We start from the raw sequence: 14,829 nt of genomic DNA on the forward strand, positions 1-14,829 counted from the left end.
AGGCATATGGTAGGTATTATGAAATTCTCATAGCAATCAAGACTAGGGTTTGGATTATAATACTAAGTAGTTCGTTAGCGAATTTTTTCTAGTTTATTCAGTCTTAATTGCCACAGTGCAGACATACTTGAATAGCAAGATATGAGAGGGTAAATGTCGAACAGAGCTTGTTTACATTCTGCGCTACGTAATTAGTTTCAAGTGAGGGGGATAGCTAGCATGGCATATGAAAACATTCGTATCTCTATATTATGGTATAAAACATAAAACAAAGTCGCTCCCCGCCCTCTGTCCTCTGTAGTCTGTTTTTGTATTTTATTTTCATGTAAAACTTATTTTTATTTATACGTATGATTTTGTTTTACAAGTATGTTAATTCAGAACGCATAATCAAATTAGTTGCCAATAGAGACAATCAGATCAATAAATGCTTTTAGTTATACCTACCATTTATCAAATGCCCTGATTTAATATCTCAATAACTTGTTTGCTTTCCTCCTTTCCTTCTTTCCTTATTATTATTTATTTAGAACGGGTATAATTAATTAATTATTATTATTATTATTTATTTAGAACGGCCATAAAGCCAATTACACTTATTAAACTACGAGTACAAAGTAACATAAACATACTTACAAAAATTGTTAAAATTATATATTTTAAAAAGCAAAATTATAAATTTTCACAAAAGTGCAAGATCTGACCCATAAGGTCAGCCCATTTGTCAGCAAATATGTCAAAGCGAGGGGACTCCTTCAGCAGCGCGTTGAGCGCAGTCAAAGTGCGCGGTATGGGTGACCTGGAGCGCGCTACCGTGCGACTAAACGGGCTTACGAAAAATTTGGAGCGGTGGCGGAGATAGCTGTAATTAGAGGGTGCATATATGTTCATATGCATATATATAAAACACTAAATAGTGAATGCAGATTACATTAACTCCTAAAAGTGACTCTTGCTCTCTTTCAACCAGCTAAAGCTACATAAACCTTGCAATTCAGTAGCCTTTACTGAAGAATTTCATATATCCACAATGTATGTAGTTAATAAACTACCTAGGTACGTTGTGGCAGGAAATTGCATTCTTGTGCAGTATACAAGTTTGTATTGACAACTTCCCGGCATTAAGGATTTATTGTGTTCATTCATAACAATGATAACAGTACATGTAACTTAACCGCTTTAAATTTCGAATCGTAACGCAAACGCGACGCGAAGTAAACTGCTTGGTCACACCTTATTTTTTTTATAATGGATAAAAAGTCATTGTGTGTGTTAATTTTCGCTCTCCCAATTGTAAAGGTTGGTTTAAAATATTTATTTTAATATGTTACTTTTCCTTAATTATTTCTAATAATACTTAAATATGAAAATTACAATTATTATTATTTCCAGTCAGACTCACATAATTAATTAATTATTATTATGTAATGTTTCGAGTTTATTGTGAGTAAATAAGTTCAAAAACAAAACAAAAAGAAATTTTTATTATATTTACAAACAAAATTGGTAAAAATATTGTTTTGCAAATGACAAAAAGTTCTTTTTCTTAACTTTTATCGACAAAAGTAGATAAAGTAGTAGTAGTTTAGTAGGGACGTAAACAAAATCCAGGGGGGAACCAGCTGCCCCCCCTGCCCTCCCCTGGGTACGCCCATAAAACCACCGTATCGAGGCAAGGGCCAGAACGCTAGCTGCGCTAACTCCGATCTGATGATCTAACTCCGAATGATGACCGAGGTAACTGCCAGCCCTATACGGTCATATACGTTGCATAATCTTTTTTTTAATATATTTATGTATTTTTACAGAGTTTTTATACAATATGTATATATATATGACAATTAAATTAATTAGCAATCTCTATATATAAAAATGAATCGCTAAATGTGTTGGTGATAGCAAATCTCGAGAACAGCTGAACCGATTTCGCTAATTCTTTTTTTATAATATTCCTTGAAGTACGAGGATGGTTCTTACGGAGAGAAAAATTTACACATTACACACAACTTCGTTCTTACATCTCGGTAAAGCCTTCGTCAAAATATCTGCAGCCATCTCTTCAGTTTGCAGGTACTCAACTTTCACAATGTTATCATTCAATGCTTCTCTGATGTAATGACATCCCACATCTATATGTTTTGTCCTTTGGTGATAAACAGGGATCTTCGCGATTTGTATTGCTGATTGACTGTCTCTATAGAGTATAGAGCATAATTGCATGGCGTTCCTTTGCGGTTAATTGTTCTATAAGTCTCAGGGGCTCCTAGTCTAGCCTTGTATCTCTCTTGCCCCCCTGGTTCCTTTATAATTTTAAAAACCCATTTTGAATCTACTATCCGGCTTGACTTGACTCCAGGTGCCATTCTTCTTCAAGGCATTAAGTTTAGCATCAATGGACTCCTGCCACTTATCGTTGTCATTTCTGCTGACAGCTTTACTAGTCTAGCCTTGTATCTCTCTTTCCCCCCTGGTTCCTTTATAATTTTAAATACCCATTTTGAATCTACTATGTTAAAATTATTAATGTACTGATCCGGCTTGACTAGACTCCAGGTGCCATTCTTCTTCAATGCATTAAATTCAGCATCAATGGCCTCCTGCCATTGTTGTCATTTCTGCTGATACTTTCTTCGACATAAAGGGGATCATCACTGTGTCTTTCTCTGGTTTTATAAAGATAACTAGTATTTTGCTCGCTGCTCGAGCTGCTAAAGCAGCTCTCGAGATTTATAATCGCCATTTTGAATAAATAAAAAAAGTCATACATTTTGTATGAAAATATAAATTCCGCCATTTTGAATTTTTTTTCCATCCATCGAGTAGACCTTCGGATCTTGATCATCTTTTGCCAAGAAACCACTCTTGCATCTTTCATACCCTCCAAGATGGACGCCGATGAAATTTGTATGGCGGCCATCTTTTTTTCACAATTTTGAATTTTTTTTCAAATTTTTGGCAATTGGATAAGGTTTCGAATGACATTTGCTCGAGCACCTCCCACCTATCTTCAATACCTCAAGCGTGCCCTTCACCCGTCTCCGAAACCCTCAATCATCAGCTCTCTCCATGTTTCCCTCCGAATGATTTTTTGTCTTCTATATGAAACGGCAAGTGAAAAAAAAAGTTTCATACAAAATTTTACAGGTCATTTTTTTGAAAATCTCGGCCGCCATCTTGTTTTTCCAATTTTTTACATTTTTTCTAAAAATTGTTTACTAATATCTTCAATTGTTGCAAGTTGTAACGAAATCGGTTGGAAAACAAAAAAGTTACAAAATCACGTCGGCCGCCATCTTGTTTTTCTGAAATGTCATAATTTTTCCCTACTCGAATCCCACTCCTGAACATATCTCCCATACATCATTATATCATTTTCTGTCTCTTTCTAGGAGAACAATTATGTCAATGAGTCAGTCAGTGAGTGAGTGAGTGAGTGAGTGAGTGAGTGAGTGAGTGAGTCAGTGGTAATTGAGCTATATATAGTATAAATAATAATCTACTTAATCCTTAGACTTTCTCTGGCGTTGATGTAATGACTGATCCTGCTTGACTAAACTCCAGGTGCCGTTCTACTTCAAGGCATTAAGTTCAGCAACAATGGCCTCCTGCCACTTATTGTTGTCATTTCTGCTGATACTTTCTTTGACATAGAGGGGATCATCACTGTGTCTTTCTCTGGTTTTATAAAGATAATAATCTACTTAATCCTTAGACTTTCTCTGGCGTTGATGTAATGACTGATCCTGCTTGACTAAACTCCAGGTGCCGTTCTACTTCAAGGCATTAAGTTCAGCAACAATGGCCTCCTGCCACTTATCGTTGTCATTTCTGCTGACAGCTTCTTCGACAGTGAGGGGATCATCACTGTGACTTTCTCTAGTTTTATAAAGATAATAATCTCCGTAATCCTTAGGCTTTCTCTCGCATTGATGTAATGTCATCTCACATCTATATGTTCTCTCCTCTACTCCTGTTTCAGGTGACTGCTCCTCCTGAACATCTACAGTTTCAATCTCAAGTCTCTCTACTTGGATGTCAGATTCCTCATTTATTGTAGAATCTATTATACAATCTCCAAATTGATCTTTTTTATTTAAAGATGATAAATAGAAACTATTTCTATTGTAGTTATCTGCTCAGAAGTGTTACTATTATCTTGTGTATACTTTTGTATTTCAGATGATCTCGTTGTATTGCTCTTATTAAAATGTGTTCGTGTTCGCTTACCTTTTAAGCAGAGTTCACATTGAAGGATATTCGAGTTATTGAAACTTAATCCTGTCGCCATAGTCAGAACTGTCATCGCATCAGTATACGACCGTTTCGTACGCAAACGTATAATATTTATATCGTATTTCTTCAGCTTTAAGTTTCGTCGCAGCGTTTAGACAACTATAACGAATATAGGTTTTTTTCTCCACCAATCCCCACTCCAATGTTTCACACATTTAATTTCATCCTTGGGTTGCTTATGTTGTGTAAATCTAAAAAGCACAACAAAATATATACAGTGCATAAAGTATTATATCTCATTCTCTCGCAGCCTAAATCCAATAGATGTGTGTGTGTGTGTTTGTCTCTTTTTAATGTCAGTTTTTCTATTTCTTTTGGTACTAAAGAAGTTTTCACTTCAAAAACAAAAATTAGATACTTAAACAAAATATTTTTAAGTTTATAACTTAAAAATATGTTTCGTTTTTCAGGCTCCCATTCCCGGTACATATTTTTGGCGACCTCGTCTTGGTCTTGATCTTTCTATTCCAACAACAGGTATAGTAATCTGATTGCTATTTTAAATGGTTATTTAAGATTCTTATAAATATTTTCCCGACATGACGATCTAGATCCAAATTAATTGAAACGTGTTGAGTTGAATGAATTCATAAACATAACTAACGCAGTCTTTTTCGGATTCACCGTTAGTTCGTTGTTTGTGTGCCATTTCTCTTAGCGTATCTTACATTATTCCAATAAGTTTGTGTTTTCTGCTTATGAGGATCGCCAAGTCGTCGGCATAACCTTTGTGAAAAATCCGTTATTCTTGTTCATCTGTCAATAAGTTTGATGTTACTAGTTCGTCAACTACTAGGTTGGTAACTAAATCTACTAAGTAAAGTAAAAAGTAAAGTAAAAAGTAAGTAAAAAGTTGCAGATAGTGCCTACTATCTCCAATCCATAGGATTACCTAGTAGATTGGATCGGACCCCTACTTGAAAAGAGGTATTTTCAAGTAGGGCTCCGATCCAGTTTCTTAGTGTTCTTGGCACTTTGTATCTTTCAAGAGCATTGTCGATTTTGATTTTGTCGAAAGCCCCTTCAGTGTATATGAAGAAGTTCATTCGTTTTAGAAAATAACAATTACAATTATTAGATTCAAAAGAATGAATAATTCAATTCTTTTGAATTCATAAAGTATTATATAGATTCAAACCGTCGGTTCTATACGTAAGAGTTCGTAAATAAGATACTAATTGCTCACCTCTTGCGTTGTTTTTCACGCTTCCCCACAGTATGTGGCGCGCGTTGCTAACGACCGAGATAATTAGGTCTATGATATGTTCCACACAATAGTTTTGCGACGTAAGCATTTTGCCCGTACCCACGGCTCATGAATCAGCATAACTCCAAAAAAAGGTGCCTTATACAATATTATATTGTTTCAATATGTTTGCAGAAGTATCTTTCAAAGTTAACTTGCCCAATAAAGAAAATGTGAGGGAAGGGTTGGTGGTTTTGATCGACGGGTACCAAATGGGAATGACAGTAGTGGCATTGGCGTCAGGCCTGTCCAGCGCCAAGCCATACCCCCATCTGAATCCATTATCTGCCTACTTTTATACTAATGCCTATCGTTGGACCCTCAGGCACCTCAGTCTGTAAGTTTTGGCGTTTAATTTCAAGCTCAATAGGAAATTTACGGCGACGGGTCCTTAATACTATTAATTTTATCTGTTAAGAATAATATTTTTTTCTGAAAGATAAGTAAAGGAGAATGACCAAGAATGGTACCGAGTTATCTCACGCATCAAAACATATTTCATATTTTTTTACAGGGGGATGGGGATTTGATTGTCATATCCGAAATTTAATTTTGTGTAAATAAAAAGTTACTTTCATTTCAATGCACATTTCCATAAAAGCACTTGTTAACTTAATTCCCTTAGGGCAGACCACAGAGAATAAATAAAATCGATTTTACGATATGTAGTCAGCAGTTTTCGAATCTTTCGATCCAAGGCATTTAGTTCAGTTGATTCCATTTTAGAATGCCAAAGGTGTACGTACCTATATGAGCAAAGGCATGACCCAACCATTAAAGGCACGCACCTTGTTGCCACCAGATAAAAGACTATTGAGAAGTATTTTTTAGGCAACCAAAGAAACGTTCCTCCACTGCCTGTTTCATAGTCCTTACCTCAATACCAAGCGCCTCTGACATTCCAAGATATTTGTATGTTTCACGATACCAAACTCCATCTCTATGTTATTGCTAAAGTTCTGAGTAATCAGCAATTTCACAAGGTCTGTTTGTTTAGAATCTAAAACTAGATGCATACTGTTTGAGATCATCCATGCAAGTGAGATATGACCTATATGCTTCGTTCAGGAATTTTTCAATGTTAGAAGCCGTAATTTTTTTCGATTTTTTGGGTTTGTGCCCACTTGATGTTTTTTTTAAAAACGCCAACAGCCTGGGATATTTTTCGAAATGAATATTCTTTTTTGTTTTTATTGTAGCTTTGGAAGCATTGCATTAGCATGGAAAAAATACTCCAAAGAGTACTTGGTTTTTTCGTTTTCGCCAATTCAATAAAGTACGATAACAAAACCGTCTCCGATAAGGTTTTTGCACTTTTACAATGTCGCCATGCGTTGAATACATCGTACGCTTTGAGATACTTTTCGCGCGATTTGTCAGGAAGAAAACTCAATTCGGCATTATGTACCGCGTCCAGTAACTCTGCAGGTGTTCAAGTCATATTTTTATCGCTGCTGGAATCACTCATATTTATAATTTTCTTTTATTTTATCACAAAACAAACCAAACTTATGCAAACTGAATACAAGTAAATTTTGTAAAAGTAGTTTTTTTAGAGTGCGTACTGAATTCTAGTTTAAAATTCATTTTTGTAATTCATTTTTATATATTTTGAACTTGACTACTGAAACTTGTGTATTCAATAAAGCTGAAACGGAGTAGGTAGGTATTCTGTTTAATTCAATGGTACTTAAAATAAAAAAAGTAGTACGGACTGTACGGACGAACCGCGTCGCTGAACGTTTCATTATGACGTGGTATTTTAATAGAAAGAAAAAGTAAGTAGGTTCGCAACCATAGACCACAGTTCGTCACGTTCGAATTTCAACTCGTACTTTGCGCGCTAGCGAGCAAAATTACCACTTTCCACTCAGATTTCAAAGGGCGAACGGATTGTTTCAAACCGAGTGAGATTAAAATAAAATTATGGTTACAAATAATTTACATAGGTAGGTATTATGTTAAATTGTTATTATGTATGGGACCCCCTTTGGGTAAAAGCCTCCTCCAAGGATTTCCACTTGACTCTATATTCTGTAGCTGAGTCTAGCCATCCTCGACCTGCTATCGCCGCTATTTCATCTATCATATTATTTTGATAAATAACAGTTAAGTATTCAATTATAATTCATTGTATAATTTCAGTATCCCCAAATGGATCGGAGGAAACGGTGGGAGCTATTGCGATACCCATAAAGTCTGGCGACGACGGTTCTTTTATATGGATGAGTTTGTACCCGATTGGCTAAAGATGGTACTCCCGTTCGTTAATGACAAAGAATGGAAAACGGAAGAATTGGAATTTAAAAGATATAAGAAATATGCGGAATCAGCCTTCGGTAAACACTACCGCTATCCTACCAAACGTTTCAACAACTTCCGATCGCAGGACACAAAAGAGACAGTAGAAAACTATGAAGCCAGTTCCTCAGAACCTTAAAATATCCAAATGGTAACAGTATGAGCCTTGGCAGCTTGTGCTAACTTTACTTTGCGTTGCGTTTTGATTCCAATAGTGTTTATATTCATCTCTTCAGTTTAAATCTTTTTACTAACTTCAGTTAATTAGCTGAGCATACAGTCATACCTATCTGAATGATTCCAATAGTGCCATCGTTAGAGTTTGAACAGATTACAGACCTCTGTTTTAAGAACACATTACTGTGCATACATTTTAAATGTCTCAATAGATTCGTTGTAAGGGTACGTGCATACGTTGTAAGTGTGATTTCAGATTTGACTTACTGCCCATAAAAGAGAAGTCCTTGTTACAATAAATACAAATAGTGATTTTCTTAACTCGTGCACACTTATCAAAATGCTTCCAAGTCTCAGGCTGCGTTCGCTGCGGCATTTTTAAGCAAAGTGTAAAATTCTAATTTAATTACTATCGAAAAACATTAAATAACATTATAAACTCTTCCACCGCTATTTATTCTATTCCTATTCCCTTAATGCTAAGTGATACAATCATATTATATAAAGAAACTTATCCTGCTCTGTAAACAAAAATACAAACTGGGACAACTTCAAAATAGATTTGACCGCAAAAACTGATAACGGCCAAACGGAGTGCCGAACGTGCACAGGTCAGCGTTTCGGTCATCGAGTTCGATCATCCAAAACCCCGAGCGCGCGTTTCGTTTACTAAAATACTTAGCGCCGTACAGCGCTATCTCGGGGAGCGTGGGCAGTGGGTAGTGCGCGCGGCGGATGGCGCGGTTGAGCGGCCGCGGGTCGATGCACATAGATATTTCAAATCTATGTATATTTCTGGCACATTGCAACCCTTAAGTGCGTTCCAAATACTTTTATGAGAAATGGAGTCGAATGCTTTGGCGTAATCGATAAATCCTATGTAGAGAGGCTGGTTATACTCTACATATTTCTCTATGATTTGTTCTACGGTATATTATTTTATTCGTTTATTTGCAATCAACAGCGATACATACAATATAATTTGACATAATAACAGACTGAAAATAAGGCCCAATAGGATTACAATTTTTTACAGATTACTAAAATAGTTATTAATTATAAATTTATAACAGTACGTTTAAGTGTAATTATTAAAACAAGCTTTACAATAATATAATAATGTGTAAACTGGGTTAGAATTATAATTAGTTGCATCCTGGCTATCATGGCTATCATGGTGCATGACTTCTAGCGTCGGTGTGTTAAAATTCCTGTTTGATGCTTGGTTCATGGGCTTTGGACTAGGATAAACTGGGATGGAATTAAAATCAGTCGCATCCGTGTAATCCCTTTGGCCGGAATACGGTCGTTCTACCCTTTTTTCTAAGTGAGAGTGCGAACTATGCAACGGATAGTTGCTTTGCGCCAAATACTCCTTGAATTGATTCTGTTTCAGCTTCTCTTCTAAGTCTTCGAGTTTCTATATCAGAGATATAAGAATTATAATTAGATTTTAATTGATGACAGTAGCTCCTTTTAGGGTATAAAAACCTACACTCATTCTTGACTTTAGGTACCAAAATCTTTTCTGAAAAAAATGACAAAAAAGTTTGTGTTCCCTACGCTCGTGCTTTCTATTTAGCTTTAATCTCACCATAGTTTTCTTATTTGAAATTTAAACCACTTTTTCTGAAACAAAAGTTTTAGAGGCCAGGAACCCCGTCAAGTCGGGCCAAATATTACTACTTACATTTTCTCAAGGGTTCGTTAAAAAAATTAACCTTGATTTTCATGTTTTTTACCCCCGAAATGAATTCCTGCCTTCGGCCTAGAACATGATAGATAATCGAATCTTGATTTTATCAACTAATTAATTTTATTAGTCTAATAGGTAATATCAACGAAGTGTAGCGGTCACTGACCCGACTGTTTGCATAAAGAAACGTAAGTGTACGGCAGCGCATTTGTTTTACAATTTTTTGTACTTTCGAGCGCATTACAATTACAAATATCAACTGGAAACATGTCCTATCTCAAATTTTTAACGATTTCACTTCACCACTATTTCATATTATGCCATGTCACACTTCAAGACGGTTACCTAGCTTAGAACGAAATTTTGAAAAAGCACGTAGGTACACTAGCGAGGCTTCACCTACACTGGCAGGTGTATACAACTACTACCTAGGTATATTTTAAGTAAGGACACAGGATTTTCCTTCATCCTCAATATTGGCGTCAGTTTTCGTAGCCACTTCTCTTTATATTTGATTGCTATTTTAAATGGTTATTTAAGATTCTTATAAATATTTTCCCGACATGACGATCTAGATCCAAATTAATTGAAACGTGTTGAGTTGAATGAATTCATAAACATAACTAACGCAGTCTTTTTCGGATTCACCGTTAGTTCGTTGTTTGTGTGCCATTTCTCTTAGCGTATCTTACATTATTCCAATAAGTTTGTGTTTTCTGCTTATGAGGATCGCCAAGTCGTCGGCATAACCTTTGTGAAAAATCCGTTATTCTTGTTCATCTGTCAATAAGTTTGATGTTACTAGTTCGTCAACTACTAGGTTGGTAACTAAATCTACTAAGTAAAGTAAAAAGTAAGTAAAAAGTTGCAGATAGTGCCTACTATCTCCAATCCATAGGATTACCTAGTAGATTGGATCGGACCCCTACTTAAAAAGAGGTATTTTCAAGTAGGGCTCCGATCCAGTTTCTTAGTGTTCTTGGCACTTTGTATCTTTCAAGAGCATTGTCGATTTTGATTTTGTCGAAAGCCCCTTCAGTGTATATGAAGAAGTTCATTCGTTTTAGAAAATAACAATTACAATTATTAGATTCAAAAGAATGAATAATTCAATTCTTTTGAATTCATAAAGTATTATATAGATTCAAACCGTCGGTTCTATACGTAAGAGTTCGTAAATAAGATACTAATTGCTCACCTCTTGCGTTGTTTTTCACGCTTCCCCACAGTATGTGGCGCGCGTTGCTAACGACCGAGATAATTAGGTCTATGATATGTTCCACACAATAGTTTTGCGACGTAAGCATTTTGCCCGTACCCACGGCTCATGAATCAGCATAACTCCAAAAAAAGGTGCCTTATACAATATTATATTGTTTCAATATGTTTGCAGAAGTATCTTTCAAAGTTAACTTGCCCAATAAAGAAAATGTGAGGGAAGGGTTGGTGGTTTTGATCGACGGGTACCAAATGGGAATGACAGTAGTGGCATTGGCGTCAGGCCTGTCCAGCGCCAAGCCATACCCCCATCTGAATCCATTATCTGCCTACTTTTATACTAATGCCTATCGTTGGACCCTCAGGCACCTCAGTCTGTAAGTTTTGGCGTTTAATTTCAAGCTCAATAGGAAATTTACGGCGACGGGTCCTTAATACTATTAATTTTATCTGTTAAGAATAATATTTTTTTCTGAAAGATAAGTAAAGGAGAATGACCAAGAATGGTACCGAGTTATCTCACGCATCAAAACATATTTCATATTTTTTTACAGGGGGATGGGGATTTGATTGTCATATCCGAAATTTAATTTTGTGTAAATAAAAAGTTACTTTCATTTCAATGCACATTTCCATAAAAGCACTTGTTAACTTAATTCCCTTAGGGCAGACCACAGAGAATAAATAAAATCGATTTTACGATATGTAGTCAGCAGTTTTCGAATCTTTCGATCCAAGGCATTTAGTTCAGTTGATTCCATTTTAGAATGCCAAAGGTGTACGTACCTATATGAGCAAAGGCATGACCCAACCATTAAAGGCACGCACCTTGTTGCCACCAGATAAAAGACTATTGAGAAGTATTTTTTAGGCAACCAAAGAAACGTTCCTCCACTGCCTGTTTCATAGTCCTTACCTCAATACCAAGCGCCTCTGACATTCCAAGATATTTGTATGTTTCACGATACCAAACTCCATCTCTATGTTATTGCTAAAGTTCTGAGTAATCAGCAATTTCACAAGGTCTGTTTGTTTAGAATCTAAAACTAGATGCATACTGTTTGAGATCATCCATGCAAGTGAGATATGACCTATATGCTTCGTTCAGGAATTTTTCAATGTTAGAAGCCGTAATTTTTTTCGATTTTTTGGGTTTGTGCCCACTTGATGTTTTTTTTAAAAACGCCAACAGCCTGGGATATTTTTCGAAATGAATATTCTTTTTTGTTTTTATTGTAGCTTTGGAAGCATTGCATTAGCATGGAAAAAATACTCCAAAGAGTACTTGGTTTTTTCGTTTTCGCCAATTCAATAAAGTACGATAACAAAACCGTCTCCGATAAGGTTTTTGCACTTTTACAATGTCGCCATGCGTTGAATACATCGTACGCTTTGAGATACTTTTCGCGCGATTTGTCAGGAAGAAAACTCAATTCGGCATTATGTACCGCGTCCAGTAACTCTGCAGGTGTTCAAGTCATATTTTTATCGCTGCTGGAATCACTCATATTTATAATTTTCTTTTATTTTATCACAAAACAAACCAAACTTATGCAAACTGAATACAAGTAAATTTTGTAAAAGTAGTTTTTTTAGAGTGCGTACTGAATTCTAGTTTAAAATTCATTTTTGTAATTCATTTTTATATATTTTGAACTTGACTACTGAAACTTGTGTATTCAATAAAGCTGAAACGGAGTAGGTAGGTATTCTGTTTAATTCAATGGTACTTAAAATAAAAAAAGTAGTACGGACTGTACGGACGAACCGCGTCGCTGAACGTTTCATTATGACGTGGTATTTTAATAGAAAGAAAAAGTAAGTAGGTTCGCAACCATAGACCACAGTTCGTCACGTTCGAATTTCAACTCGTACTTTGCGCGCTAGCGAGCAAAATTACCACTTTCCACTCAGATTTCAAAGGGCGAACGGATTGTTTCAAACCGAGTGAGATTAAAATAAAATTATGGTTACAAATAATTTACATAGGTAGGTATTATGTTAAATTGTTATTATGTATGGGACCCCCCTTTGGGTAAAAGCCTCCTCCAAGGATTTCCACTTGACTCTATATTCTGTAGCTGAGTCTAGCCATCCTCGACCTGCTATCGCCGCTATTTCATCTATCATATTATTTTGATAAATAACAGTTAAGTATTCAATTATAATTCATTGTATAATTTCAGTATCCCCAAATGGATCGGAGGAAACGGTGGGAGCTATTGCGATACCCATAAAGTCTGGCGACGACGGTTCTTTTATATGGATGAGTTTGTACCCGATTGGCTAAAGATGGTACTCCCGTTCGTTAATGACAAAGAATGGAAAACGGAAGAATTGGAATTTAAAAGATATAAGAAATATGCGGAATCAGCCTTCGGTAAACACTACCGCTATCCTACCAAACGTTTCAACAACTTCCGATCGCAGGACACAAAAGAGACAGTAGAAAACTATGAAGCCAGTTCCTCAGAACCTTAAAATATCCAAATGGTAACAGTATGAGCCTTGGCAGCTTGTGCTAACTTTACTTTGCGTTGCGTTTTGATTCCAATAGTGTTTATATTCATCTCTTCAGTTTAAATCTTTTTACTAACTTCAGTTAATTAGCTGAGCATACAGTCATACCTATCTGAATGATTCCAATAGTGCCATCGTTAGAGTTTGAACAGATTACAGACCTCTGTTTTAAGAACACATTACTGTGCATACATTTTAAATGTCTCAATAGATTCGTTGTAAGGGTACGTGCATACGTTGTAAGTGTGATTTCAGATTTGACTTACTGCCCATAAAAGAGAAGTCCTTGTTACAATAAATACAAATAGTGATTTTCTTAACTCGTGCGCACTTATCAAAATGCTTCCAAGTCTCAGGCTGCGTTCGCTGCGGCATTTTTAAGCAAAGTGTAAACTTCTAATTTAATTACTATCGAAAAACATTAAATAACATTATAAACTCTTCCACCGCTATTTATTCTATTCCTATTCCCTTAATGCTAAGTGATACAATCATATTATATAAAGAAACTTATCCTGCTCTGTAAACAAAAATACAAACTGGGACAACTTCAAAATAGATTTGACCGCAAAAACTGATAACGGCCAAACGGAGTGCCGAACGTGCACAGGTCAGCGTTTCGGTCATCGAGTTCGATCATCCAAAACCCCGAGCGCGCGTTTCGTTTACTAAAATACTTAGCGCCGTACAGCGCTATCTCGGGGAGCGTGGGCAGTGGGTAGTGCGCGCGGCGGATGGCGCGGTTGAGCGGCCGCGGGTCGATGCACATAGATATTTCAAATCTATGTATATTTCTGGCACATTGCAACCCTTAAGTGCGTTCCAAATACTTTTATGAGAAATGGAGTCGAATGCTTTGGCGTAATCGATAAATCCTATGTAGAGAGGCTGGTTATACTCTACATATTTCTCTATGATTTGTTCTACGGTATATTATTTTATTCGTTTATTTGCAATCAACAGCGATACATACAATATAATTTGACATAATAACAGACTGAAAATAAGGCCCAATAGGATTACAATTTTTTACAGATTACTAAAATAGTTATTAATTATAAATTTATAACAGTACGTTTAAGTGTAATTATTAAAACAAGCTTTACAATAATATAATAATGTGAAAATATAAAAGTCAATTAACTAGTAAAAATACCTAGTAGGTGATTCACAACATATGTATGTGTGAGTGTATATGTGTCTGTGTGTGTGTGGGTGGTGGTTATATGCAGTCTATTGTGCAAAATCCTTTGCAAAAGCCTGCTTGCTCTACTGGCTGATGTTCTTCGATGTAGGGCTCCAATCCTTTCTCTATGCATGAAGTAAATAATTTGTAGAGCGTTGACAGCAAGCCGATAGGTCTATAGTTGCCCACATT

The 14,829-nt window shown here is 36.0% G+C and overlaps 2 protein-coding genes across 4 annotated transcripts in view; both read left to right on the forward strand.

Annotated features, from left to right (window-relative positions):
• Nucleotides 1–14,829, forward strand: part of LOC117995914 (zinc finger protein 431-like) — a 170,080-nt gene that overhangs the window by 144,945 nt on the left and 10,306 nt on the right. The gene's annotated exons all lie outside the window — the stretch shown is intronic.
• LOC117995750 (uncharacterized) lies at nucleotides 649–14,829 on the forward strand. 3 transcript variants are annotated; one of them, XM_069508562.1, is made up of 5 exons: nucleotides 649–1,299; nucleotides 4,704–4,770; nucleotides 5,675–5,876; nucleotides 7,685–7,991; nucleotides 13,118–13,254. In XM_069508562.1, the coding sequence occupies exons 1-4, from the start codon at nucleotides 1,249–1,251 to the stop codon at nucleotides 7,977–7,979; spliced, it is 615 nt and encodes a 204-aa protein (XP_069364663.1). In that variant the 5' UTR covers nucleotides 649–1,248; the 3' UTR covers nucleotides 7,980–7,991; nucleotides 13,118–13,254. The 3 variants fall into 3 exon arrangements, with proteins under 3 accessions (XP_069364663.1, XP_034839633.1, XP_034839634.1); XM_034983742.2 differs by lacking the exon at nucleotides 13,118–13,254 and having other exon boundaries at nucleotides 650–1,299; nucleotides 7,685–10,459; XM_034983743.2 differs by lacking the exons at nucleotides 649–1,299; nucleotides 4,704–4,770; nucleotides 5,675–5,876; nucleotides 7,685–7,991 and adding an exon at nucleotides 10,748–11,308 and having other exon boundaries at nucleotides 13,118–14,829.

The sequence above is a fragment of the Maniola hyperantus genome, chromosome Z (genome assembly GCF_902806685.2).
Source record: "Maniola hyperantus chromosome Z, iAphHyp1.2, whole genome shotgun sequence".
In the NCBI taxonomy this organism is placed as follows: Eukaryota; Metazoa; Arthropoda; class Insecta; order Lepidoptera; family Nymphalidae; genus Maniola; species Maniola hyperantus.

Bases quoted from the DNA above. Each gene is read 5' to 3' on its own strand.
- LOC117995750 (XM_069508562.1), top strand. From the start codon at position 1,249: ATGGATAAAAAGTCATTGTGTGTGTTAATTTTCGCTCTCCCAATTGTA. The intron at 4,771-5,674 runs GTATAGTAATCT...ATATGTTTGCAG, and splicing joins TCTTTCTATTCCAACAACAG to AAGTATCTTTCAAAGTTAAC. The intron at 5,877-7,684 runs GTAAGTTTTGGC...GTATAATTTCAG, and splicing joins ACCCTCAGGCACCTCAGTCT to TATCCCCAAATGGATCGGAG.